This window comes from Bos indicus, chromosome 7 (assembly GCF_029378745.1).
Source record: "Bos indicus isolate NIAB-ARS_2022 breed Sahiwal x Tharparkar chromosome 7, NIAB-ARS_B.indTharparkar_mat_pri_1.0, whole genome shotgun sequence".
Taxonomy (NCBI): Eukaryota; Metazoa; Chordata; class Mammalia; order Artiodactyla; family Bovidae; genus Bos; species Bos indicus.
Window position 1 is genome coordinate 93,805,767 of NC_091766.1, and position 26,939 is coordinate 93,832,705.

General features: G+C 40.4%; 1 protein-coding gene across 13 annotated transcripts in view; it reads right to left on the reverse strand.

Annotated features, from left to right (window-relative positions):
• Positions 1 to 26,939, reverse strand: part of MCTP1 (multiple C2 and transmembrane domain containing 1) — a 564,579-nt gene that overhangs the window by 17,015 nt on the left and 520,625 nt on the right. For all 13 annotated transcript variants that reach the window (XM_070792146.1, XM_070792142.1, XM_070792144.1 and 10 more), the window contains one exon: positions 3,086 to 3,195. In XM_070792146.1, coding sequence (XP_070648247.1) covers positions 3,086 to 3,195 — 110 coding nt within the window. The remainder of the gene's footprint in view (positions 1 to 3,085; positions 3,196 to 26,939) is intronic.

Here is a 26,939-nt window from a genome sequence, read left to right on the forward strand (position 1 = left end):
TCACTGACGCCTGTAGTTCCCTTGCTTCTGCCCGCTGTGAAGAGAACAGAAGGCTGAGGGTCTGTGTGCTCTCCCGTGGTTGAGCTCAGAGCCATCCGTCACACCATCCTCACGCGGAAAACCCTCCTCCTGGGCAGCCTCACTGAAGTGCTCCCTGTGTTCTTATTCCTCTTGAAAGGATAAATGGCAATGAATACCAGTGTAGCTAATGTCAGAGGAAAAAAGACCGCCCTTTTTATTTCCGCAGTGCATCATGGAATCTAAATCTAGAATGTGATCCTATACCATTCCCTACCAAGAGATGCTATTCAAGAAAATTCTGGGAGGATTATTTCATAACAAGATGTAATTATGGAGACTTCCATTTTGCACTTAAAGATTGCATCTAAATCTGCTTTCTAGATAGATCCATTTTATCCAATGTGACTCCAGGGGAGTTTCTCTCATTTTAGTAGTCCAAAGATGATTATGCAGAAGAGAGTTCCAACAAGACTCACCAGATTCTAGGCTATGTTCTTGTACCTCAGCCTACACCTCTATCTCTGTCTACCCCTTAGAAAGTTCGATCAAATCCAGTTTTCCCCACGGCTGGTCCACAGCCACGACCTGGTTATTTCCTTCAACTGGCCATGGTCTTTTCCAGTACCGGTTTGAGGTCTCCTAACACCCAGAGTCACAAAGAAGCCTCGCCCCTTCAGGCACTCACAGTCTGCGGGGAGCGAGCTCCGCCTCTGGCAAAGGTCATGAGGAAGGAGGCTTGGCATACGCAAAGGCGGGATCAAGCCTCAGGAGTCTCCCTGGAAATTCTCAAGCAATCTACCCCCAAAACCAGAGTCTGCCTACTTTCTGCTTTGTGCTTTCACCTACACCTCTGACTTTACGGGGGGCTGTCCCCCACTACCTCTCTGAAAAAAGTTAGCTTACAGCTCCAGTTAATAATTCCTGGGTGTGACAGTGTTTAACCTACAAACTCCTTTGGAAATCCTCTAGCCTGCCTGAATAGGTTTTTCCGGCCTCATGTGATTGTTCAGAGCCTCCCAACTGTGAGAGGCAGGAGATGTTCTAAACTGTCTAAACACAGATTCTTTTGAGTAGTTAAAAGATTGATTAGAAATTGTATTGGTGAAGGGATTTTCACTTGTTGGGCCAATGTTTGCTGCTAAGTTTCCGTATCCCTTACCTGCTGTGTCCCTGGCAGTGTATTGATTAATATAATTGGTGTAAGTAGTAGCTTTAATGTTTGTAACCTGGGACCCTTGAGTTAATTCTTTTTCTTGTTTTAGCCCACCACACCTTTGCTCTGTAGGAATGCAACTTTATCTAATGCTTTTGGAGGGTGGCTCCTGACCAATCACCTTTAGAGAAAAATAAGTTTTCTGAAGAAAAGGTCTTAAAATGTTAACAGGCCTCCGGGCCAGAAGATGATGCAAATCACCTAAGCTTTTGCATATGATATGTTTGCAGGAAGAAAGCCTGGATTGCTGCCTGACTCTACCCCTTCCCCCATTATCCTCTATGCATAACTTAAGGTATAAAAACTACTTTGGAAAATAAAGTGCGGGCCTTGTTCACCGAAACTTGGTCTCACCATGTCGTTCTTTCTCTTACCTTCTGGCTGAATTATTCAGCCTCTTTTCTTCACTGAATTTTACTGAGCTATCCTCATTCTATTACTCTTTATATCCTTAATTAACATTTAATTAAGCAATTGTTTCCTGATCTTCGCCTACGCCGTCTCTCCTTCGAATACCCCGGATCAGCCGGGGCTGGTCCCCGGCAACAGTCCTGACCTCAGAGCTGACCCGGGGTCTTCTGCTATAAATGAGATATTCCTGTCAGATAGTCCACACACTATACCTCAGGGAAAGGACAACACCCAGTAGGGAAATGCCCCATTTAGGACTTTACACTCTGCTTCTGCAGAAAGGTTGTGGAGAACAAGGAAACATTTCTTAGAGATGGAAAAACACGAAGAAGAAGAAAGATGTGGAAATCAATCTTTAGAAGTCTGATACTGAATGTTGCTTAAAAGTCCCATTTGGGAGTCAGAGGGAGGCTGTTGTGTCTAATGTGAGAAAGTGGAAACTCAGCACCTATGCATATGTGGAAATGTATTAAAAATTATACAAAATAAAATGCATTATGCCTTGAAACATGAAAGGCACCAGATGAATGACCCACACCTTTAGTTTAAATAATTTACTCCTTTCAATTTCTGTGTATGCCCAAGCATCCAAATCTGCCGCATACTTTTGGTTATGAATAATAAACAATGAATAGAGATATGAAACTAGAAACATATAGGCTTATCCAGGTATAAAGCACCCCTTCTTGAACAGACCATTTAGAAATCATTATGCAGGCCAATTTTCATGTAGTTTAGTGGCATAAGCCCTTAGTATACTTTTCACTGATTATTAATTATAAATCTACCTTACCATTTTTATAATAAAAGTTGTTTTAAAATATATATTAGTATATAAGATAAAATGCAAATTGTTTCTTAATTTTACTTTTGTTCTCTGTGAATCTCTAATTCCTAACTTTTAAATTATAAAAACTGTTTATTTTCTAAATGACAAAGTATTAGTTTATTTCATCTATAATTATGATCTCAGCTAGTTAGAATTGAAAGAATATTTTCCAGGGTGCTGTTTATAATATTTTTCTAATTTAACTTTATTGATGAAACTAACTTGACCAATAATAAAATACAGGTGTGTCTTGATTACCTGAAATCCTCATTTAACTGGGTTTATTTATTTTTTTTTTTCTATTGCAATTTCATATTCTAAGAACAAAGTCTCGTTGTGAAAATGTGCTAAAATTTAGGACGGTGTTATTTTTTTCAAAGCTACAAGTATGACTTCTTTCCAACCAATATGTTCTAAATTTCAAGGAGGAAATTGACAGAACTTTCATAAAACCAAAGACTGGCAGAAACAAAGTAAATAATGATGAAACTGAGCAATAGATCACCCAGACGGAGTGTCCCCTGCCAGAAAGAATGTGGCATTTCACCCTCTGAGAAACAAATGGACACTGTCCCCCAGAAAGCCAGGGCTCGCATGTCAGCATCACTCACTTCTTTATCCTTTCGCCAAAGGAAGCCGCTTCATCTAGGATGTTCTGGACACTGATACATACCTCCTGGATGGCATAAATTTTATTTATAAATCCCTTTTTTTCACTGTCCTAAAACACAATAAAAAAGAGATTCTATGTGAGTAAAGGTATCTATATCCTTCAGGGCTTGAATTCTTTTCATTGTCAACACTTACATTCTTAAACATAAATGAACTTCATTTTTCCATGGATATAAGTGGATGCATGCAGCCCCTGAAAATTTTAGACAAGAAGGGAGGTGGAGCAGGAAGAGCACTCAGCATTGGAGACCTGTGTCAGTGTACAGGTGGCTGCAAAGCACAAGACTCAAATTCTGTGGCTCTTGCCCTGATGAACAGAAACATTTCAGCAGGGGGACAGGAAGCGTGAAGTTGTAAGAGGGAAGTCAGGTCTCAGAATGACCAAATCTGGAATCTCTGCTGACCCTGGGCCCACCATGACATGATACTTAGCAGACCCAGTTTTCTGGCCTACCACCCACAGACCTAAGTTCGGTCTTGGCTCCAGATTATTTTAATAGCAGGGAATGCTGGGTGCAAATAAGACCTGTAAGCAATGAAAACTGCACACACAAAAAATTTTTTTTTAATTAAAAATAATAAAATCAACTGAAATCCAGTAAGTGGACACTTCTAGACAGCACCTTAGGGACAGCAAAATACATAGCCTGGGCCCTGTCTTAAGAATAGAGCTACATACTTCATGCTCTATTAGTCAGGGTTCTAACTAAACATTTTCCCCCTATTTGTATTTAATTCTTCCTTTTAAAACGTGTGCTGGCCCTAAGCTGTGTGCTCCAGCAGATGGGTGATTAGTCAGGGTTCTAACTAAACATTTTCCCTCTATTTGTATTTAATTCCTCATCTTAAAACTTGTGCTGGACCTAAGCAAAGCTGGTGTGTGCTCCAGCGAATGGGTGCAGATTGAGCATAAAGCACCCAAAGAGTGGTGTGAACCTGGGGGGTAATGTGCACGTTTTGTAATTTTAGACCCAGAGGAAGAAATAATGGTGGCCTTTCACGATAGAAAATTCTGCTTAGTAGCCTGGCACCAGAGGCACTTGCCTAGGCTGTTTGGTGGAGACCATCCAACCCATGACTCCATTTCTCCATGCCAGCTTGAATCTCTGTGGAAATGTAGATCCAATTTCATTACTTTTAACTTCTGAACACTTGCACACTGCCAGAACACTTGAGACCTCATGTGGCAGTCAGTGCTTGCTGGAAGCAGCCAGGAAACCAGAATAATAATGTCGTCATGTTGCACATTTACATACTGACTTTCATTTTAGCAGAGTCTAAAGCACTTTGCACTGTGAACACTTGCTGGGGCTGGCATCCTGCCACCTTGGAAAGTGAGGGCAAGTGAATGACAGGTGTGTGGGCAGCCTCCAAGGACAACAGGGTACAGTGGGATTGGGGATGTGGATGCCAGTTTCATAACATGATCTTTAGATACCAGTTACTTAGAGCCTTCACTTTAAATTTAATTCCCACAGGAGATACTGCCTACATGATTCATCTCACTTATGCCAAACGGACTGTCAGGCAATGAGGTAGATGAAATGCATGAGGCTCAAAGTTTAGAGAACAATGACACACTCTCGGAGTCCCCACTGTCTTCAAAAGTTGCCCTTCACTTGTCATTACAAACACGGGTGCATCGATTTCTGGTCTTTTTTCCCCTCCCCAGGAATAAAACAAAATGCATTCATTTCACCTATGCAATTGTACATTTTAGAATAAAATGGACAACCAGTGGCTCCTTCTTGTTCCTTTTATAATTGCAGAATTGGTCTGCTCTAATAATCTCCATAGCCTTCATTGTTCTCTGTCAAGCACCAGCTAAGTTCATTTACATCTATGAAGTAATGTGTTCTTACAAAATATTTTTCTACATGCAGAATAAGTTGAAGATGAAGCATGCTGGTTATACAATGAAAGTTTACTGAGAATAAACTCTAACCAGTCTGAAATTATGAGGTGAAGAATATTTCTTTCACAATAGCAAAAAAATGTATAAGGTACTTAGCCATACCTTAAAAAGAAATGCACAGAATCTTTATTAAGAAATTAGAGATAATATATTTCTGCAATGGAAGACTGAATATTAAAAGAATGTATTCTTTTAGTTGAACATAAAATTTTAATTTTGCAAGCAAATCCTGATGTGTTTGGTGTAAAATGGGGAGAATTTGATGAAGTATTTTTAAAATTTGGAAGAGTACCTATAGCTAAGCAATGTTTGCAGAAGAGAAATAATGAGAAAGCACTTATTGTTCCAGATATTTACATAATTAAAATATGAAAGATGAGCATTAAAAGAGGAATCGTTGTATGATAAAGCACCATCATAAATCTATCATAAAGAAGGAAATATTATGTTACTGGGTAATTGCTTTAACTATTAGGGGAAAATTATATTAAATCATGCCTTAATAGATTTTCAAACCTATTTGAGATAGCTCAAATCTACCTCAGCATCTGTCTCAAACTAAAGTATCCCAAATATACATTAATTTAAAAGCAAATAACTAAAAAATTATAAAAGCAGAAGAAAAGATAGGTAAGTTATTTACTGACCTTGGAATAGGAAAGAACTTTCTAAACATACAAGCAGTAAAGAAAATCACAAAAATAATTAGTAGCTAAAGTTACATAAAATAAAAACATATCAAAAGTTATAAATGTAAAAGGCTAAGTGGGAAAAAAATTTCAAAAATATGACAAATGAAGGGATGGGATTTCTAGTATATTCAACAAACATCCGAAGCAGTTTTCATGGCAGTTTTTTTTATAGTAACAAAAATCATTAACATGTTGGGTATAATTAATTATGTTAATACAAATGATAAGACTATTAGGAAATCACAAAATACTGCTTAAAAGAGTGAAAATACTTATGATCTAGAAATTTAAAAGAATGGGAAGTAAATGTAATATACAGCATAATCCTAACATTTTTGAAATGGGTAGGATGGAAAAATGATGAAGGGAATATGTCAAAATATTAAAGGTAAAATGGATGTTTGCCTTCCTCATGCCTTCTTATAATATTCAGATTCTTTGCAATCAATATATTTTACTTTTATACACAGAATAGTTCCCTGATTTTCTATAACTACTATAAAAGTAATAGGGATAGAAGACATAAATGAATCAGCACTCACTGGACATGATTTTATATGGTTTATCTGCTTTTTCCTTAATTTATTTTTTTGTATTCTAAATTATTTTTAGAAGTAAAATGTAAACACTCATTAAGCACCATAAAATGCTCTTCACATAGCTCATTCAGTCCTCACCACTATCCTCCAATGTATTTTTCCCTACTTTACAGAAGAGAAAACAGGCTCGTGGTAAATGACAGCACTTGGAATTAGGACTACGACTAGCCAACTCCAGAGTCTATTCTCTGCATGATATACTGTGACCTCATTCTACCCAAGAAGATTTCAGTTCCTGCCCAGGATCCCTGTGAGGATAAACAAGAAGAAAAGACTTGCAAAGATTTGGAAACTTATTATTATAAACACCATGATCAGCAAGAAAATGAAATCTAGAAACTTGATTCAAAAATGGAAATTGGAAGGTTGTTAGAAACCACCAGATTTAACATTAATAATGCAGTGTGCAAATATAAAATACGAGCCCTTCATTAATAAGATGTATCATTTTAGGCATCTACAAAGACTATTTTTAGTAGATACTTTAAATCCAAGTACTAATGTTGAGTATTGGCTAAAGAGTTTTTTAAAATCTGCTCATTTAAAATTTTTCTTCCTTCTGCATACCCATCCCACCCTCCAAGCTTGTCACCCCTGGCCACCAAAATTCAAAATAAAAAAGTCTGGAGTGTTGGCAAATTTTGAAAAGGAAATGCTTTGGGATAAAATTTTTTATTTTAAAATCTTTCATCAAATTCTATATTCCTCCACTGAGGTCTCCAACCAATGAAGTAATTACTCTTTATATACAGTATATGACCCCAAACTGCAATGGGTAATGGAATTGCTCTGTGTTGCTTTCCAGTATTTCACACTTTTTTCATTAATGTTCAATACTTTATTAGTAGAGAATAAATTGGTACATTTCTTTTATTGTCGTTTTTACTTTCCTTTATAAACCAGCCTGGATGGAAAAAAATATCATAGGGTAGTGAATCATTGAAAAGCTTGGAAATGACACTATTGTTTCCTTTTTTTTTTTTAATGCATTATTAAGGTTTCTTTTCAAGATGTAAAAAGAAACTTACCCATAAAATAGAACTATAACTATAAATCTGAAAACATGTGAGATGTATATTATACAAGTTTTTTTTTTAATAATTCCATATGATTTTTAAAATCTAGTTATTTTCAGTAGTCCACAAAATATCCATAACTGCACACCTGAAATATAGTGACTCTTTCATAGTCACCTATTTTACTATCATGTATCCCATTAGAAAATGCACTGGATTTTCCGAAAGAACTCTCTGGTCCCTAGCTGTGAGATATTTAGGAGACTCTCAAGACCTAAGGAATCAATATGTGCTCCCATTCACAGATTCTGTTCCAAAAGAGAACAAGAAGCCAACGTGATAGGTGTCAGAGGATGTGTGTTCTGTGGGGTTGGGCTCCTTGTGCACCCAGCTGCATCCTGCCAGTCACTCACACCAACGAGGTCACTGTCGGTCCTGTTCACATCAGAGAAAATGAATCTGTTGGACACCTGTGCTGTGTTCAACACAGCAGGCGTGTAGAACATGTTGCTCAAAATATTGATGTTATAAAATTCAACTTATTTCACTTTCTAGGGTGAGAGCGTGTCTTAAGAGTGTAAAGGGGGAGTGCTATGAAGTCTCATATCAGGACGAGCACAAAACAGAACTGTCCTAGGAAACCAGAGCATATGTTCACCTTACTTATAATCTTCTGGAGGAGGCATGCAGATGTGCACCCCAGAGAGCTCATCTGGACCATAATTTTGCTTTTCCTTTAAAGTCCCGCTAGGTAACCTCGCAAAAGGTGAGCAGTAAGACTTAGGATATTTGCTATGATACATAATCGTGATAGTTGACTGTGGACTGCAGCTCTTCTGTGAGCAAACGTAGCACCAAGTATACAACTGTGTTTGGAATATGTTTATGTTTCGTGTGATTTATTTTTTATACTAAAGATGGTTTTAGTGTACAGCTTTCTTAGTTCACTCAGTAAACTTGGTTCACTCACCTGGTCTTTTCACTCATGCCCTGCAAAACCGACTTCCTCTCGGATCTATACTTCTAACCTATGGAAATGTTAGACATGAGGTATTGGTTGAATAAAAGCACATAAAGTGGCAAAATGTTTTCTTTGTGGCAATATTCCTTCTTTTTTTCAGGCATAGGAACCTACCTTGCAGCCTTAAATCTAGAATACTGAAATTCTCAGAGAAATCAACAACTCACAGGGACTCTTGACTACTGAATCTCATCTCAGTGTCTTATTCAGTTTTTATGATATCAAATCTTACCCAGGTTACTGGGTGCCGTGGCTCTTTTTCCAACATTCACCTTGAAAATAGGAACCCTCCACTGAAATATTAAAGGTGTCTCAGGTATGGTTAAGGCTAAGACGACAGATGCAGGGGGCTTCCCTGGTAAAGAATCCTGCCAATGAAGGAGAAATGGGTTTGATCCCTGATCCGAGAAGATCCCACATGTTGTGGAGCAGCTAAGCGCACACACCACAACCGCTGAGACTGTGCTCCAGCACCCGGGAGCCACAACTACTGAAGCCCAGGCACCTAGAGACTGTGCTCTGCAATGAGAGAAGCCACCACAGTGAGAAGCCTGCACGCCACAGCCAGAGAGTAGCCCCCATCGCTGCAACCAGAGAAAAGTCCATGCAGCAACGAAGACCCAGCACAGCCAAAAATAAATAAATACAGAATTAAAAGGAAAATAAAGTCTGTTTTGTCTGAAGTATTGCTACCCCAGTATTTAAAAAAAAAAGATGGACACCATTTAAGACAGTATATTTTCTTTTAAAAAGTAAGAAGTATTGTTATCCCATTGTTTTAAAAAAAAAAAAAAAAGATGGACACCATTGAAGTCAGAATATTTTCTTTTAAAAAGTAAAACAGTTCTCAAAAATATTTACGTTTCACGGTTATAAAGAGGACTAAGTTAAAGAAGATAAACCACATAGAGCTCTTAGTACAATATTTGCTGCAAATAATATAGCAGAAGTAGTATAGCAGTAAAACTTGGGATACAATTCCTTATCAAGACAATTCAAATTATTTTTATCTATTTTTGTTCCTTTGAAACAAAATTTTGAAATATTAGAACTCCTCAATATATCTAGAGGAAGGTAGGGCAACCCACTCCAATATTCTTGCCTGGAGAATCCCATGGACAGAGGAGCCTGGTGGGTGACAGTCCACAGGGTCGCAAAGAGTTGGACACGACTGAAGCGACTTGAGTATGCCTAAACATATGAAACCTCTTATGCGTGTTTAGTCGTGCCCCAGATGACTTCGTGTCAACTTGTCAGATTCCATTTTAGAAAGTGATATTAGTTTCTTTATAATGTTACATTGAGTTTTTTTCCCCCCTCCTTCTGCTGACTTTACATGTTTTCTTTTTTTTCCCCCCAGAATGAACATTTACCTGGTCTTAATTTTTTTTGCTTCCTCTATTTAGTATACTTTGCTTTCCAGTACTCATTTTCTACAGTACAATTTTTAATCACATTTAGTTGTGCCTCACCCCGTTAATGTTATACATTCTGCATGTAACTTTAAGTGAAGTGAAAGTGAAGTCCTCAGTTGTGTCCAACTCTTTGCGATCCTGTGGACTGTAGTCCACCAGGCTCCTCCATCCATGGGATTCTCCAGGCAAGAGTACTGGAGTGCGTTGCCATTTCCTTCTCCAGAAAGGTGATTGCAAAATAACAAAAATTTGGAAAGCACTATCCCTTGGGCCAAGCAATGAAAACGGGCATTTAAAAATGGCAGCTGGCACTCTTAAAGGTTTGATGAAAGCCAGGAAAGAAAGAACAGAAGAAAACAAGGGCAAAGAAAGGGAGGGAGGAAAAGAGGGAAGGAAAGAAGGAAGGAGAGAGAGAAAAGGAAAAGGATGAAAGAGCAGAAAGAGGAGACTGAAGGAAAGAGAAAGGAAACGGGAGAGGAAAACTTTAAGAAGGGACACCCCACGGGACAGGAGGATGAGGAGCAGACAAAGAACCTGGGGGAAGTGAAGGTGAATATTCTTGAAGATGACTTGAAGCCAGGCAAAAACGAAATCATTCACTACCCACCTTAAGTTCTAATTTTTTATTATTTGTAAAAAGGCTGTACATAAAATGTTACCTTTCCATTAAATATAAATGTAGATAAACCTTACAGAAAGTACCCAGGCGGCACAGATGAATCTGCTGTTGGGAGGGAGAGTTCCCTGGAGCCCAATTTCTTTCTACTCAAAACCCTCATGTAGACCTCGAGGGATGTACCAGTCTCCCTCTCTCTAAGCATTTAAGAAAATTCCTTGTAACTGTCCAGTTAGTTCCTGTAATCGCTTGAAAGATCAGGGCTATATATCAGTGTCAAAACCTTTGACTAATCTCCTTGCCAGCAGGCAGGAAGTACACTTTCCAGGGGGCGGTGCTATAGATGATGCCATCTCTTGGCGCTCTGTCCCAGGAGACCGCTCTGCTTTCAGATGGACTCTCAAGGGAAAGGGCCACACGGCCTGGCTCCAGGCTGACCTCAATAGAAGCCACAGCAGAAGCCCCAAGGCTGCTGTTCCCAAGCAACCAGACAGGAAAATCAGTGACAAAGGAAACCTTCACCCAGGACAGTCCAAGTGTTGAGATAAGAATTCTGCAAAGTCAAAATGCACGCATTGTAGAAAGGTCTAGAAAATGTATAAGCACACTCAGGATTATGGTGGCCTAAGACAAGTCACTGTCTGTCCTTGGGATCCTTTGAAAAAAAAAAAAGGTTAAATTCGGTGTGTCCTAAAAAATCCCTTCTGGTGATGATTAGCCAGTTTACAGAGGAGATAGCAAGGCTGTGGAATAGCCTCTGCCCCCGGGGCTATTTGGCTGATTTATTTGAGGACACCGTTTATTTGAGGACGCGGCCGGGAACAGAGTTTCTCCTGCACTTTCTATGGGCCCAGTACTGTCAGCCTGACTGCCGATAGGGAGCAGAAGCCTGGGCTTGCTTCTGGATCTAAACAGCAGTGCCGGGCGAGTTCTTCTTTATCCCAGTTTCTAATGAAAAAGTTGTGTGTACATGTGTGTTTAAAAGCCTCTTTCGAAATCATTTGTTTCATTTCCAGATGTGTTTTTAAATCTGACTGGAGTTCAAATGCACAGCTTAGGGGGCAACTGAGTTTAGGGAAGGCTGTAAACCTTCTAGACAACCATAGTCTTCAGCTCAGTCACTCAGTCGCGCCCGACTCTGCGACCCCATTGACTGCAGCATGCCAGGCCTCCCTGTCCATTACCAACTCCTCGAGTTTACTCAGACTCATGTCCATCGAGTCGGTGATGCCATCCAGCCAGCTCATCCTCTGTCATCCCTACTCTAGATTTCTGACTAACTGGCTCTTTGGTTAACCCTAGTTCAGGTTGTGCTTCCATTATGGCCTTAACTGTGTGATTTTGAGCAATTTACTTATCTTCATCTGTAAAATGGGGGTAATTATGGAGCCTCCCTCCTTGATGGTTATAAAATTGAGTTTAAAGCATTTACTGCAAATGTCTAGAACACAGAAAGTGCTTAGTACATACTAGCCATTAATGTTACTTAACAGTTTGAAGAGACTGAAAAGGAAGCACTGAAAAACTTTTTAAATGATAAATTTTATTAAATATTCATAAAGATGAGAATTTTCTCCTCCTTATTTGTGATACCTAAGGAATACTATGCTTATATAATTTCTTTGTCATTAAATTCAATCAGGTTATCTCTGGTTGTATCATTTTACATAAGCATGTATCGATTTACATGATCTTTGCAACAGTCACACAAGGGTGAAGGGTATTATTACTCTCATTCCCTACATGAGCAAACCAAAGACCAGATGCCTTTCATCCTAACTCAAACTTCTACCCCCATCTATGCTCACTCTCGTTTGGTGCCCCCAGCTGTATCTGTCCTCATCTGAGATACGGGATTTGAAAAATGAGGAGTCAATTCATCTCTTTACAGTATTCCCTGCTTGCTGAAAGCTGCACACTCTCTAAGGCCGAAGTCAGTCATACTCAGCAAAGCATACACCTTTTTCTCATGTGATTTTTATCTGTCAGCACTTATGCAGGTAACACTTCCCATTAAATCAGTGGTTTTTTTCTTCAACGAGCCTCATGGCTGAATCAGAGCCAGGATTTATTATTTTATTTTAAACAGCACGAGCTTTGCTGCCAATCTGCTTACTAAAAAAGTAGTTTTAAAAAGATTCCTTTTACTAACTATACAAAAAAAAAAAAGCATATACATGAAGGTATGGAACTCTGGAAGATGTTTTCTTGAATAGGTTTGTTTGAAATTGTTCACCTCGTATAGGACTTTATTAAGCATTTTTAACTTATCTTCCCACTTGGATGGCAGGGGCAGGTGGTTTCCCCATTTTATGGATAAGGAAAGGGAGGCTTGGAGAAGTTAGGGTCTCATTACTCTAGTTAGAAAGAGTTCCTGGGATTCCAGGTCTCATGACTGAAACTGGACTCCTTTCAGGTCACTGTCAAAAAGCCATCAAGTAACATATGGTATTTCTTCACTACATTGTTTTAGATATTTAAACTTGGCTCTTCCCAAAAACTAATCTTGAGTTTAATCAAATTGTGTGAGCAAAGAATCACATTAGTGTTATAAAAGCAACGCTCTCTGTGACATCTCCGAGACCGAGTAAGGATTACTTTGTGAAATCCGGAGGCTATTTCTCTTTACAAATATTTTACAAGACAAACTTGTACCTTTCTTAAAAAAAAAAAAAAGAAAGCACATCTGTTGTAAATTACTCCCTTAGAGAAAGAGAGAGAATCACCCTCCTTTCTTCCCATCAGAGCTTAAAAGAGATTTGTTGACATATTCTAAGGCCGGCATAGACAAAACAGTACAGGAAGGAGGAGGCGGTCAGCAGGACCAGGGCTTGGCTTTGCTTAAACTAATTCCACATGCCCCATGAACCATTAGCTGTTTTTTATTTCCTGCTCTAAAGATCTGTAGTGAAAATAATCTGGGGTAGGGAAAAGCTGCATTTATTTTTTTTTCCCCCAACAAGATGCTGTGTTAGCAAATAGAACATATGAGCCACCTTCAGCAAAGCAAGGTCTTTAATAATCCATTTTTCAAACACTACTGGTATTTCCTTTCCAAACAGAGATGGACTCCGACTGGAATCAATTTCATCATTTGTACGGTTACAATTGCCAAGTTTCTGGAAATAATTGCCATTTAAATACTGGATAATATTTTTTTATATGAAGCCAACAACAGTTTTATTGCTATTTAATTTCTGTGATTTGTTTGTTTGCTGTAAGTTTTCGGGGTTCTGAGAGCACAAAGTTTGGGGATAGAGAAAGGTCTTAAGAACAAATCAGGGAAAATGCAATGTCAAAGCCATGTTGATGGCCTGACTTGAATCCACCAGACAAGGGAGATCAGCATTAGGAAAAAATAATTTGTTCCACCATTTGGGGCTTTTCTTCCTCAGTTTCCCTATAAACTGCATAATCTAATATGTGTGCTCAGTCACTCAGTTGTGTCCGACTCTTTGCGACCCCTTGGACTGTAGCCTGCCAGGCTCCTCTATCCATGGGGATTCTCCAGGCAAGAATACTGGAATGGGTTGTCATGCCCTTCTCCAGTGGATCTTCCCAACCCACAGATTGAACCCAGGTCTCTCCCACATTGCAGGCAGATTCTTTACTATCTGAGCCAGCAGCGAAGCCCATAATCTAATATAATCCACCATTTCAGACCTGGCCATAATGTAGCAAGTTGAGGACAAAATTGAGAACTTAATTGTGAACACATGTATACTAATTAAATAATTTTCTATTAAAGAAAAAAAAAAAAAAGAAGAGAGAAAAAAGCATCTCCAGATGTTCCAGAAAAACATCTATTTCTGCTTTATTGACTATGCCAAAGCCTTTGACTATGTGGATCACAATAAACTGCAGAAAATTCTAAAAGAGATAAAAAAAAAAAAAAAAGAACTTAATTGTCCTCTTTAAGAAGACAATAGGGCTCTTCAATGAAATTCAACAAAACAGAGGCAACGTGGGTACAAAAAAAGGGCATGCTGAATTTGAAGGGAACTTGCCCATCTTTCTTTATCGATGCCATATGTAGCACGTCCCTGAAAAACAACTTTGTGCTCGACGGGATGCTGCTGATATATGAGGTGGGCCTACCCCCTAAACCCCTTTCTTACTGCAGACTAAATCACAAAAACAGGCTCATCCTGAAATCAACCGGGAAGAAAACAACAAAGGCCCACTCTATCACACTGATAGCAGCTCCTGGGCCTGTCCTAATCAGCAGATGGCCACTGTGGGCTTGAATCCTGCTGTGTGCATTTTACAGCCACGCAAACTTGTACAATTTACTCAGCCTCTCGTGTTCTCAGTTTCCCCACCAGTAAGATGGAGATAATGTCTACCTGAATGTTGATATGGGAACAGAAAGAAATCACATACATAAAGCCACTGGCGCGTTAGTAGATATTATATACTGATTAGTTTCCTTCTCCCCACTAATTTTGCTTCTTCCCAAGGGGAAACATTCTCTTCTTCTTTTTTGCCTAATTTCCCTTTCTCTTACTGTCTTTTTTCTTTTCTGAGTTTTAGAAGCCGGATAATCATTAACTTCATTCCCAGGGGCACTAGTGGTAAACAACTCCCCATCAATGCAGGAGACAGGACAGACTTAGGTTTAATCCCTGGGTCAGGAAGATCCCCTGGACAAGGGCCTAGCAACCCACTCCAGTATTCTTGCCTGGAAAATCCCAAGGACAGAGGAGTCCCATGGGCAGGCTACAATCCATAATGTCACAAAGAATCGGACACGACTGAAGCAACTTACACACACACATTTGAGCAGTATCAATGGCACCCCACTCCAGTACTCTTGCCTGGAAAATCCCATGGATGGAGGAGCCTGGTAGGCTGCAGTCTATGGGGTCACGAAGAGTTGGACACGACTGAGCGACTTCACTTTCTCTTTTCACTTTCATGCATTGGAGAAGGAAATGGCAACCCACTCCAGTGTTCTTGCCTGGAGAATCCCAGGGACGGGGGAGCCTGGTGAGCTGCCGTCTATGGGGTCGCATAGAGTCGGACACGACTGAAGTGACTTAGCAGTAGCAGCAGCAGCAGTTTAGCCAAATCTCAGTCCATTTCCTTCATTCATTCATTCGATAAATACTTACTGAATACCAACTACATGTAAGACACTATTCAAAACTCTGGGCAAATGGTAATAAGCAAGACAGCACCAAACAAACATGTAGGTAAATGAAGAAGAAAAATCACAGAAAGTGAAAAAGGTAATGAACAGAGTCAAAACAGGTGCTTGGGCTGGAGAGTGACTCAGAGCTCTAAGAGGGCTACCCTGGGGACAAACTTCATCCCTGAGACCCACTTAGGTTGGGAAGATAGAAACTCCTCCGGGCATTTCAGACACACAGAAATTCACTCAGAGAAGCCGCTACACTGAGAGTAAGAATGTGACAGACATCGGCGAAGCAGGAAGCCACTCCCAGAGGGAGGGGGCATCATCGGGCCAGATGCCAGACCACGTGGATGAACCAGGACAAGAGCTGGAGCCATGGTCGCGACTGCTTGGCGGTACTCGGGATTATGCAGGAGAGGGTATCTCTGGAAAATGTCTCCAAAGGTGGTGGTGTTGGGGGCAGGGTGCAGGAAGAAAGAGGAAAACACAGAAAGAAGGAAATTTTCCCATTTTTCTTCCTTCTTCCCTCCTTTCAGCACCTCCCATCGGCCAAGTCCCCCAAAGCCATTGTCAAGAGAGCTGGAAAAGCTGGTGTGTGGGAGAAGGGGTCCGGGGAGACTGATCTGGAAGCCAAAGGCTGACCACTAGAACAAGGCAGGAACTCACCAGGACAGACAATGCACAAGTACTAAGGAGAAACAAAGTGAACTCCTCGGAGGAAACAAAGGATGGCCACCGCTGGGGGCCAAGTGGAGAGGGGAGTGGAGCAAGAAGGTATCCGAGAAGCGGGCAAGGCCACAGACGGCAAGTCAAGCAAAGCGAGCAGCGGCGATTTTATTCCAGGCCTGATTCCAGGCCTCATGGGAGAGTTTCAGGCAAAAAAATAAAAAAAACAGAATCTAATTTACATTTTTAAAAGACCATTTAGGCATAATAGAGACCAAGAGAGGAGGTTATTATTGCGGTCCACCAGGGGATGAAAGCTTAGACCCAGGTAGGCATATTCAGGATGTTTTGCCAAAAAAGTCATCATAGACATGATACTAAGATTGGATCTACGAGGTAAGAAAAAGAGAAATCAAAGAATTGCCTATATTCTTGGTTGAGGGACATGGTAAATGAGGCTGTTTTTGTTTTGTTTTATTGAACTAGAGAAGGGTAGAGGAATAGCAAACTTAGGGGAGAAAGGAGATGAAGGGATGCATTTGGGCCGCAAAAAAATATGCCTGTTAGATATTCAGGAGGTCACATCAATAGCTGGATGGAGGTATGAGTCGGGGCTGGAGATACAGATTTGGAAGTCCGTGGCATGTAGAAGGCCCACAGAGTCCTGGGAATAAGAATACCCAGGGACAAGACAGAGTCCCAGGGCACAACAAAACGTGGCTGTTAGGCAAACCAGGAGGAGCTAGCAAAGCAGACTGAAAAAGACTGAAGTAGAAGAAAAATGAGGAAGAGGCATCTCAGAAGTTAATGGCGAGTGTGTCCAGAAGAAGGGAGGGGTAATCTCTCTGAAACTCTGCTTCAGCAAGGTCAAGGAGCCCCTGTCCGTGGGTTTTTCACCAAACGGAGTTTACTGACAAAAGCAATTTTGGTTCAGCGGTGGAGACAGAAGCTTGGGGTGGACGGACTGGGCAATGAGTGAAAAGCAGACACATTGCAAACAACTCTCTCAGAAAGTCTGGTTGTAAAGGGGTGCTAAAAAATGGGGATGGACTGGCGAGTATATGCATGGGGTCAAAGAGGGGATTTTGCTTTTTTTAAGATGGGAAATGCAGCCTTACTCAAATGGTGATCTGCATTTTAGCAAGATTCCTGGGTGATGCATACACAAGGTAAAATTTGAGAAGTGCTCTGCTACCTCGTGGGCTTCCCTTGTGGCTCAGCTGGTAAAGAATCTGCCTGCAATGCGGGAGACCTAGGTTCAATCCCTGGATTGGGAAGATCCCCTGGAAAAGGGAAAAGCTACACACTGCAGTATTCTGGCCTGGAGAATTCCATGGACTATATAGTCCATGGGGTTGCAAAGAGTCAGACACGACTGAGCAACTTTCACTTCACTTCACTGCTACCGTACATTACTTGCTCTCAGAATGATACAGTGCAGAGGTGAAAGGGATGCTGCAGAAAAGGGGGCACCTACTGCAGGGGTGACGTGTGTGGGAAGGGATAGAACAAAGCCCGTATGGAAGGAAGGGCAGAGATACCTACCCCCTGTGATGGGAGGGAAAGTAAGAATGTCGTACACAGGAGACAGGTCTGAGACTTTGGTGGAAGAAAGATGTGACGATGTGGGGGTTCCTAATTGCTTCTGTTTTCTCAACCATATGTGTGCATGTGTGCTAAGTTGCTTCAGTCATGTCCAACTGTGTGACCCCATGTAGCCCGCCAGACTCCTCTGTCCATGGGATGCTCCAGGCAAGAATACTGGAGTGGGTTGCCATGCCCTCCTCCAGGGGATCTTCCCGACCCAGGGATTAAACCCATGTCTCTTACATCTACCTGCACTGGCAGGCAGGTTCTTTACCACTGTGGCCACCTGGGAAGCCCTTTTTCAACAATGCAGGTAGAAAAGTCATTCGCTCAGAGTGAGGTGGAGCAGGGCCTTGGTACAGGAAGCTGGTGGCAAGGCAGTGGGCGTGAAACTCTTTTCACGAGGAAATACACTATCTTTCTCAGGTCTGTTCACAGGCCTTGTCGGGTGATTTATTTGAGCTCTGCACCGTCCTCCTTGCTATTGATTTTGCACTTCTGTCTCTTACACTGCCTTCATAAAATAAGAATTTTATCCATCTAGCCTAGCCAGTCTTTCATTTAACCCCTTTTCATGACGCTTGAAATGACGTCACATACCTTACTGTTAAAACGTCTCAACTCAAATTTTAATAGCCACAATTTGCTCCTCTAAGGAAAATAACAGTCCTTTCTTTGGGATCGACTGCCCAACAGAACTGGCAATCAAGCCTGTGCTTGAGCTAAAACCTGGTGCAGAAGAACAGAAAGACAGGGCTCTGTTTTTCTTTCCCACCAATTCCTGCTCTTTATTCCTGGCTCTCTTGATTTCTTAGGAGACCAAAGACAGATCTTGACTAAATAACTGAACAAAACAATCTAGAACTTGGCCAGATCACAGGTAATTAAGGTGTTTCATTATTCTGGTGGCTCAGCTGGTAAAGAATCTGCCTGCAATGTGGGAGACCTGGGTTTGATCCCTAGATTGGGAAGATCCCCTGGAGAAGGGAAAGACTGCCCACTCCAGTATTCTGGCCTGGAGAATTCCATGGGGTCGCAAAGAGTCAGACATGACTGAGCGACTTTCACTTTCACTTTCATTATTTTGGTGGGATGGCAGGAGATCAGTCTCTGAAGTATGTGAACAGCCCCATCAGATTTATATTTGCTGCTCCAAGAAGGAGAAATTGTTGATCTTCAGATGCATTTGCATCCAATTGATCACAGTAAAGGGGAAAAAAAAAAAGATTACTATTGTCCCACCACAAGCTATTCTAGCTTTAGTAAAGTGCATTATACTTGGTCTGACTCTTGAAATAAACATCTCTCAAGTCTAAATTCTGATTGGACCTTCTACCCCCAATCCTTTTTGTGCCAGAGAGTCATCAAAAGTTGCTCAGTCGTGCCCAACTCTTTGCCACCCATGGATAGACCTGCCAGATTCCTCTGTCCACGGAATTCTCCAGGCCAGAATACTGGAGTGGTAGGAGCGTTCCCTTCTCCAGGGGATCTTCCTCCCGCAGGGATTGAACCCAACTCTCCCACTTTGCAGGCGGATTCTTTACCATCTGAGCCACCAGGGAAGCCCTGGTGTCAGAGATGCCAACATCAAGAAGAATAAGGGAGGTTGTGCTCCCTGGTGGGCCAGTGGCTAAGACTTCATGCTCCCAATGCAGAGGGCCCAGGTTCAATCCCTGGTCAGGGAACTAAATCCCACATGCTGCGACTAAGAGTTAGCATGCCAGAACGAAAGATCCCACACGCCCTGGTGCTGCAACTAAGAGCCGGGGCAGCCAAATACGTAAATATTTTTTAAAAAGAAGAAGAGTGAGGAATCGTTTTCCATAGAAGCTGAAAGAATTGGGGACGGCGAAGGCCATGCAAGCAGGTGGTGACCCAGAGGCAAGTTTTAAAGCCATACCTGCTGGAAAGAAGGACTCACTGCGCATCTCAGGAAGGTGCCCTGCTTGCTGTCTGAAAGTTACACACCTCTCATCCTCGAGCTCCATCCTTTCCTGCTAGCCCCCTGTTCCCACGTGTTTCAGAAGGAAGTTAGAACTACATAGTTACCACCATTCAGGAACCTCTATAATAAAATCATAAACACTTTGAGTTCTGGATCACAGCTAATATTAGCAACTCGAGCCAAACACCACACACACACAAATTGCGTGAGAACTTGACCAACATAAAACCAAATACCTATTTTAAAAACATATCAAGAAAACCTCCAGAAGCAAGGAGGCAGGATACAGTGCAGCTGCAAGAGGGTGTGATCTACTTCTAGAATTTTCTTTGCGTACTTTTTCCAGGAGGACAAAGAAAACTATTTCAGGTACACCTTCTCTCAGGTGAATAAGTCACTACACGCTTAGAGGGATTTAAGATTGTTCTTAAATCTAATATAGCAAAGTCTTACAGTAAATATAGTACAGACTTACATATATATAGTAAATAAATATATAGTATATTTATATATATAGTAAATATAGTAAAGACATATATAGTAAATATATAGTAAATATATATAGTAATATATAGTGTATATATATATAGTAAAGATAGTATATAGTAAGTATAGTAAATATCATATATATAGTAAATATATATTTTTTATATATAGTAAATATATATTTTTATATAGTAAATATGTGTGTGGATATAAAATTATATATAAATATATAGTAAATATAGTAAAGATTTATATATATGTCTAATATAATAAATTAACTCTGAATTTGTAAAATATTTCACCTCCTCTCAGTATACAGTAAGTTCTCAAAAATATTATCACTATTATTTTTATTAGTATCATTGAATGTTAGAAGATAGATTACAATAAATACTGACTTCTCCTACACAGCTTTTGGTGTTTCTACGATATCAGGTATACTGTTGATGTTGTTCAGTGGCTCAGTCATGTCCTACTCTTTGAGACCCCATGGACTGCAACATGCCAGGCTTCCGTGCCCTGCACTATGTCCCAGATATCAGATACGTATAAATGTTTAAATGCCTCTGTTTATGAATGCACTCTGATTGTAAGCATGAAAGTTACAACAATCTGCTCTTCCTCAAACACACTGTGCAGAGTTGATAGAAATTATTTTTAACCTTCTGGTTTGTGTGGCTTTTTGGCACATCTACCAGTATTAAGAATCAGATATTTCATCTGAGCCAAACTGCTGCTATGCCGAAATACAAATAGAAGTATCACTCTCCAGGCAGACTGTTAGCTGGGGCAAACAAAGACATTATAAATTGACATTTTAAAGAAGAATTTCTATTATTCACTTTATTAGTCCAAATGCCAAAGTTTTCCTTCTAATTTCTGCATTGTTTTTCTGTTTCTAAGGATCATTTAAATACTTTTCTTTAGGAAATGGGCATTTATTTATTTCCTCCAGCTTAGCAAAGATAATGGGAAATATCAATTAAAAATGTAAGACAGTGATGCCAGGAATCAAGGTAAGGTCATTTTGTGGAAGAGAACTAATGGCTCTCATCCTGTGAGTTTCATCAGTACGAGGGTGAAGTTAGTCCTCAGTACGAGGGTGAAGTTAGTCCTCAGTGACTGCGCTTAAGACACACGGCTTAAGAAAAGTCTTTTTAATAGTGCTTATTGCTATGGGGTTTTTTTCCTGCCAGGATAAAATATTCATCCATCTAAATGGTTTGTGTATTTCTCCTTAGTAGCTTATTAGCTTAATTGAGAGATTTAATCAACATTTTAGTCACTTAAAGAACTTGGCAGGCGGGACACGTAAGAGACACAGGTTCAATCCCTGGCTTAGAAAAATCTCCTGGAGGAGGGCATGACAACCCACCCCAGTATTCTTACCTGGAGAATCCCATGGACAGATGAGCCTGGTGGGCTACAGTCCATAGGGTTGCAATGAGTCAGACACATCTGAAGCGACTTAGCACACAAAAATTTAGTCATATCATTCAGATAGGTTTTATAAAATTGTCTTTATATATTGAAGTCTTTTACTGTTTAAATTTAAGGTTTAAGTTTACATAATTAATTATAGACTAATTTTACCTATTCTAAATACAGGAATTTGGTTTCACAAATTCAATCCCGCTCACCAGTTTTGTTATTTAAATATGCTCATTGTGTTTAGATGTATTAAACATTAAGTGGGGGCTTCCCTGGTGACTGAGTGGTAAAGAATCTGCCTGCTAATGCAGGAGATGGTGTGTGATCCCTGATCAGGGAAGATCCCACATGCCGGGGAGCAACCAAGCTTGTGCGCCACAGTACTGTGCTCTAGAGCCTGGGAGCCACAGCTACTGAGCCCATGTGATACAACTGCTGAAGCCCACACACCCTAGAGCCCGCATCCACAGCAAGAGAGGCCCCTGCAGTGAGAGCCTGTGCACCGCAACCGGAGAGTTGCCCCCACTCCCTGCAACCGGAGAAAAGTCCACACAGCAACGACGATCCAGCACAGCCAAAACTAAGTAAAAACCAATTGGAAACAGATTGGAAAACCATTCTGTGAAATTAGTATTAAAAAAAAATTTTTTTAAACAGTTGAAATCAGACAGCAAGGAGGGACAGATAATGTTTCATTAAAAGTCCTGCTTTATCTTATTTGCAGGGATTACAAGAATGATAAGGAATTTCTCAGGGCTAGAGGGTGGACATCAAAAGGTGGGTGGCTTTAGGCAAACATCCAGAACCCATTCTAATATAATAAGTTCTCCAGGGTCCTCAGGCACAGCAATACAATCGATAGAGGATTTCCATCTTCTTCCCTTAGAACAAAATTCTGGAGGCCACAGAGAGGGTCTGTGTGTTTGGTTTCCGCATGTGGTAGGTGTTAGCCACTATGGTCTTAGGATGGTCACCGTTCCTCACACGGCACTCCCTCCCCATATTAATAAAATGGGATGATCTGTATCTTAAAGGATCATTAGTATGATTAAGTAAAATGTTTGCTTAAAAAATTAGTCACTAGGCTCAATCCCTGGGTTGGGAAGATCTCCTAGAGAAGGAAATGGCAACCCATTCCAGTATTCTTGCCTGGAAAACCCCATAGACAAAGGCACCTACATGTGATCCATGGGGTCATAAAAAAGTCGGACACGACTTGGTGACTAAACAAGAACAAAAGCCAACTTTTAGTCCTTCATTCACACCCAGTACACAGTGATGGATGTGGGAGAAGCAGAAAGGGAGGGAAGCGACCCTGAGGGCCTTCTACATGCCAGGTCCTGGGCTAAACTCTCCACTTGCACTAGAAATACACTCTGCAAACAACCCTGCAAAGACCATACTATTAGCCTCATTTTGCAGATGGAGAAATATAATCTTAGAAAGATCACAGAATATGCGAGGTACTGCATGGGGACCGGAACCTAGAGCTGTCTGTAGTCAAAAACAAGGAAAACACAAAAATCAGGTTTAATGTTACAGAAAAGATCTCAGTGTAAACGTAACTCTGTTTCATCACATAACTCTAATCCTTGTTCTGCGGTCCCTCCTAAGTGCAGAGTGATATTGTAATTAGCATTCAAATTATCCCCGCATGTACCTCCGATACTCACTAAATGTACCAGCTGCCACCTACATGCCACCACCATCCTTTCCAGAATTTCTGTAAGCACTGCTGGTCAAAGGCACTCACTCACTAGTGCTCATTAAAATAGCTATTCATTCTATAGATAGGCATGGCATGAAAAACATGAATTATTTTTTAGGATGCAGTCTTACAACACTTAATGTCCCTCTTCCCAATCGTAAAAACAGTTACATGTTCATTATGTAAAATTTGGAAAATAAGTACAGAAGAAAGCAAACACCTATGGTAAACATTAACATTTTAGAAAATATTCTTTTAGTCTCTTTTCTGTTTATTAATTTTTCCATGATTATTAATCATGTGTTTACTACGTGTCAAACATTTGTGTCAGATGCTAAGGATTCAATGAACAAAGCAGAGTTGATCCAAAGCCCTGATATTTAACAAACAAATTTGCTGCATTTTACAAAGATGTATCATGTGAACACTTATGCACATATTTCATGCTTTTAATGTCTAAATGCTGAACATTTCATTGATTAATCTCTATATATTTTATAAATAATGATATAAAAAACATCTTTGTACATAAGTGTTTGGTACATCTTTTATGATTTCCTTAAGCTAACGTCCTAGAACTTGAAATGCAGGAATGAAGGATATACATGTATCTAAAAGTTTTTAAACTAAAAAATGAATTAAAAAAAAATAGATACTATATGTTTAAATGCATGGAGAAGCCTCTCTTTTGCTCCCTGGCTCCTAGTCAATTTGCTTCCTTTTCTATAAAAAACTAATGTTACCAGTTTCTTATATACTTTCCCATATATTATTCTATGCAAAGTCAAGCAAATATATATAGTCAAGAGTGTATGTGTGTGTGAGTTCTTTCCTTTCTTTTTTTAAGACACAAATAGTGCCATATTTTAAACTCTGCCATGCCCTTGTTTCTTACTTAACTATAGATTATACCTATGTCTAATTATATAGATATATGTTTCTTCTGTATCAGTGCTAAAAAAAAAATCCCCATTCTTACAGCTGCATAATAGTCCATTATATTGATGCACTACAATTTTTAAAAATCAGCTTTCCCTTAATGGATATTTAGGTTCTTTACCAATATTTTGGTATTACAAAAAAAGTAGAAGCAAAGAATGCTGCTGTTGACTCGCTGAGTCATGTCCAACCCTTTTGTGACCCCATGAACTGCGGCCTGCCGGGCTCCTCTGTCCACAGCATTTCCCAGGCAAGAATACTGGAGAAGGTTGCCATCCCCTTCTCCGGGGGATCATCCTGAACCAAGGCTTGCACCCGTGTCTCCTGCGTGGCAGGCGGATTCTTTACCGCTGAGCCCACAGGGAAGTCCCAAAGAATACCTTGTGTATATGATAATTTCACACATATATACGTATATCCGTAGGATAAACTTCTGCAAGCACAATTGTTTTGGCCACAGGATTTGTGTTTTTGTGATGTTGATACCTACTGCCAAACTGCCTTCCAAAAGAGACTGTACTGTTCCCACTCCCACCAGGAAGACACGCAGGTGGCCGGGTCCTTGCCAGGCTGCACCAGACTCGCGCCTTTTTCTCCCTTGTGTTTTTAAGAGTATTTGGAGGCCCAGACTGCTTGCTGTGGCGGCTCCAGGGGCTCAGTTCGTACACTTTTTATCAAGTATTTGTCTATGTTTTGTATTAAACATGATACTCAAACTTCAGTTTGTATTAAATGATGATCATTGCGATTTGTAAGATGATTGCGTACGTAATACATGCTAGACAAGAGGATGGTTTTTCTCTGGCTATAGAAATGGCCAAATCCGTAGACTATTTTACAATATAGAAGGGTCATGAATAATTTCTAAACCCCTAGTAGATGAATTAGAATTTTTCTTGTTAAATGGCAATTTTCACCAAAATGGCTATTCTGAAAGAGCTTTTAATATTATTTATACATTATGTCCAAGGTATCTAACAGCAGGGCTTCCCTGTAGCACAGATGTTAAGGAATCTGCCTGCAATACAGGAGACCTGAGTTTGATCCCTGGGTTGGGAAGATCCTTTGGAGGAGGGCATGGCAACCCACTCCAGTATTCTTGCCTGGAGAATCCCGTGGACAGAGGAGCCTGGGGTCTCAAAGAGTCGGACACGACTGAACGACGGTCACTACTATTATGTCCAAGGTATCTAATATCGGAAGTATGTTCAGATAAATGTCTCTCTTTTACTACTTTGGATAGGTTTTCAAGCAGAAAAATTCAGCATGGTAGTACAGACGGGAAACACAGCATCAGGAGAAACGACAGACTATTCACCCAGACAGCCCTGGGTTTGGACCACCGTTGGGTGACTATTTGTCCTTGAGCACCTGACTTATCCCACCTAGGCTTCAGCTTTTTTTAATCTACACAATATTATTTATAATACTTGATTACTGAAAATTTTAATGACAAATACAAATTACTTAACACAACGACTACCACTATACTTAACAATATTGCTAGGGAAGCACTGTCCCAAATCCAAATATTCTATCCCATTGTAAGATGTGTTCCCATGTTTATATAGATTGCTGCTGCTGCTAAGTCGCTTCAGTCGTGTCCGACTCTGTGCGACCCCATAGACGGCAGCCCACCAGGCTCCCCCGTCCCTGGGATTCTCCAGGCAAGAACACTGGAGTGGGTTACCATTTCCTTCTCCAATGCATGAAAGTGAAAAGTGAAAGTGAAGTCGCTCAGTTGTGTCTGACTCTTAGTGATCCCATGGACTGCAGCCTACCAGGCTCCTCCATCCATGGGATTTTCCAGGCAAGAGTACTAGAGTGGAGTGCCATCACCCTCTCCTTATATAGGTTAAATATAAGCAATATAAATATAGGCTAACGCTGAGAATTTAGCCTAACCCAAATCATAATCTTGCTGAGTTAATCTAGAAACATTAATACCAAAGTGCCAGGCCTCTTATATACACAAACACACACACACATACATATGAAAATTCTGCATGAACTTCTGAATCATTTTCGTACGGTAAGAGAGGTAAGCTCTGATTGCCAAAAATACACTATCTGGTTGTACTTGATTTGCTGAGATCAGGTGGGAAAGACACTATATTATTTTTTTGACTAACAGAAAAAATTCATTAACTCACTGAGGGTCTGCTATGTTCGGCACCATACCAGGCACTAGAATAGAATGCGAAGCCCAACAAACGTGGGTCTTACCTTCCTGGTGCTTACAGTCAGGGACGACACCGTGAGGAAGACAGTGGAGTTAAGACAGCGCATTCAGGGAGCTTCCTGGTGCTCACAGAAGCACTGGCAGATACGAGCATTACCTAACACATCAATGCAAACAGCCAAGTAGAAGAAACAGGCTCTCACCCGGATCAGTCAGCTCCAATATTAGAATGTAGCACGATTTCCCATCTCTAAGCACCCAAACAGTTTGATGTCATTTATTACCAAAGATACTTGTCACTACTTGAAGACTAAATAAGGAAGCTTCCGGAGTGGGTACTAAATAGGAAAAATTAAAATAAAATAGGGAATCCTATAGGAGTTTTACTCAGATAGCTCTAATTTTTGCAACGCAGGTTCTGATGTGTTTGAAATAATT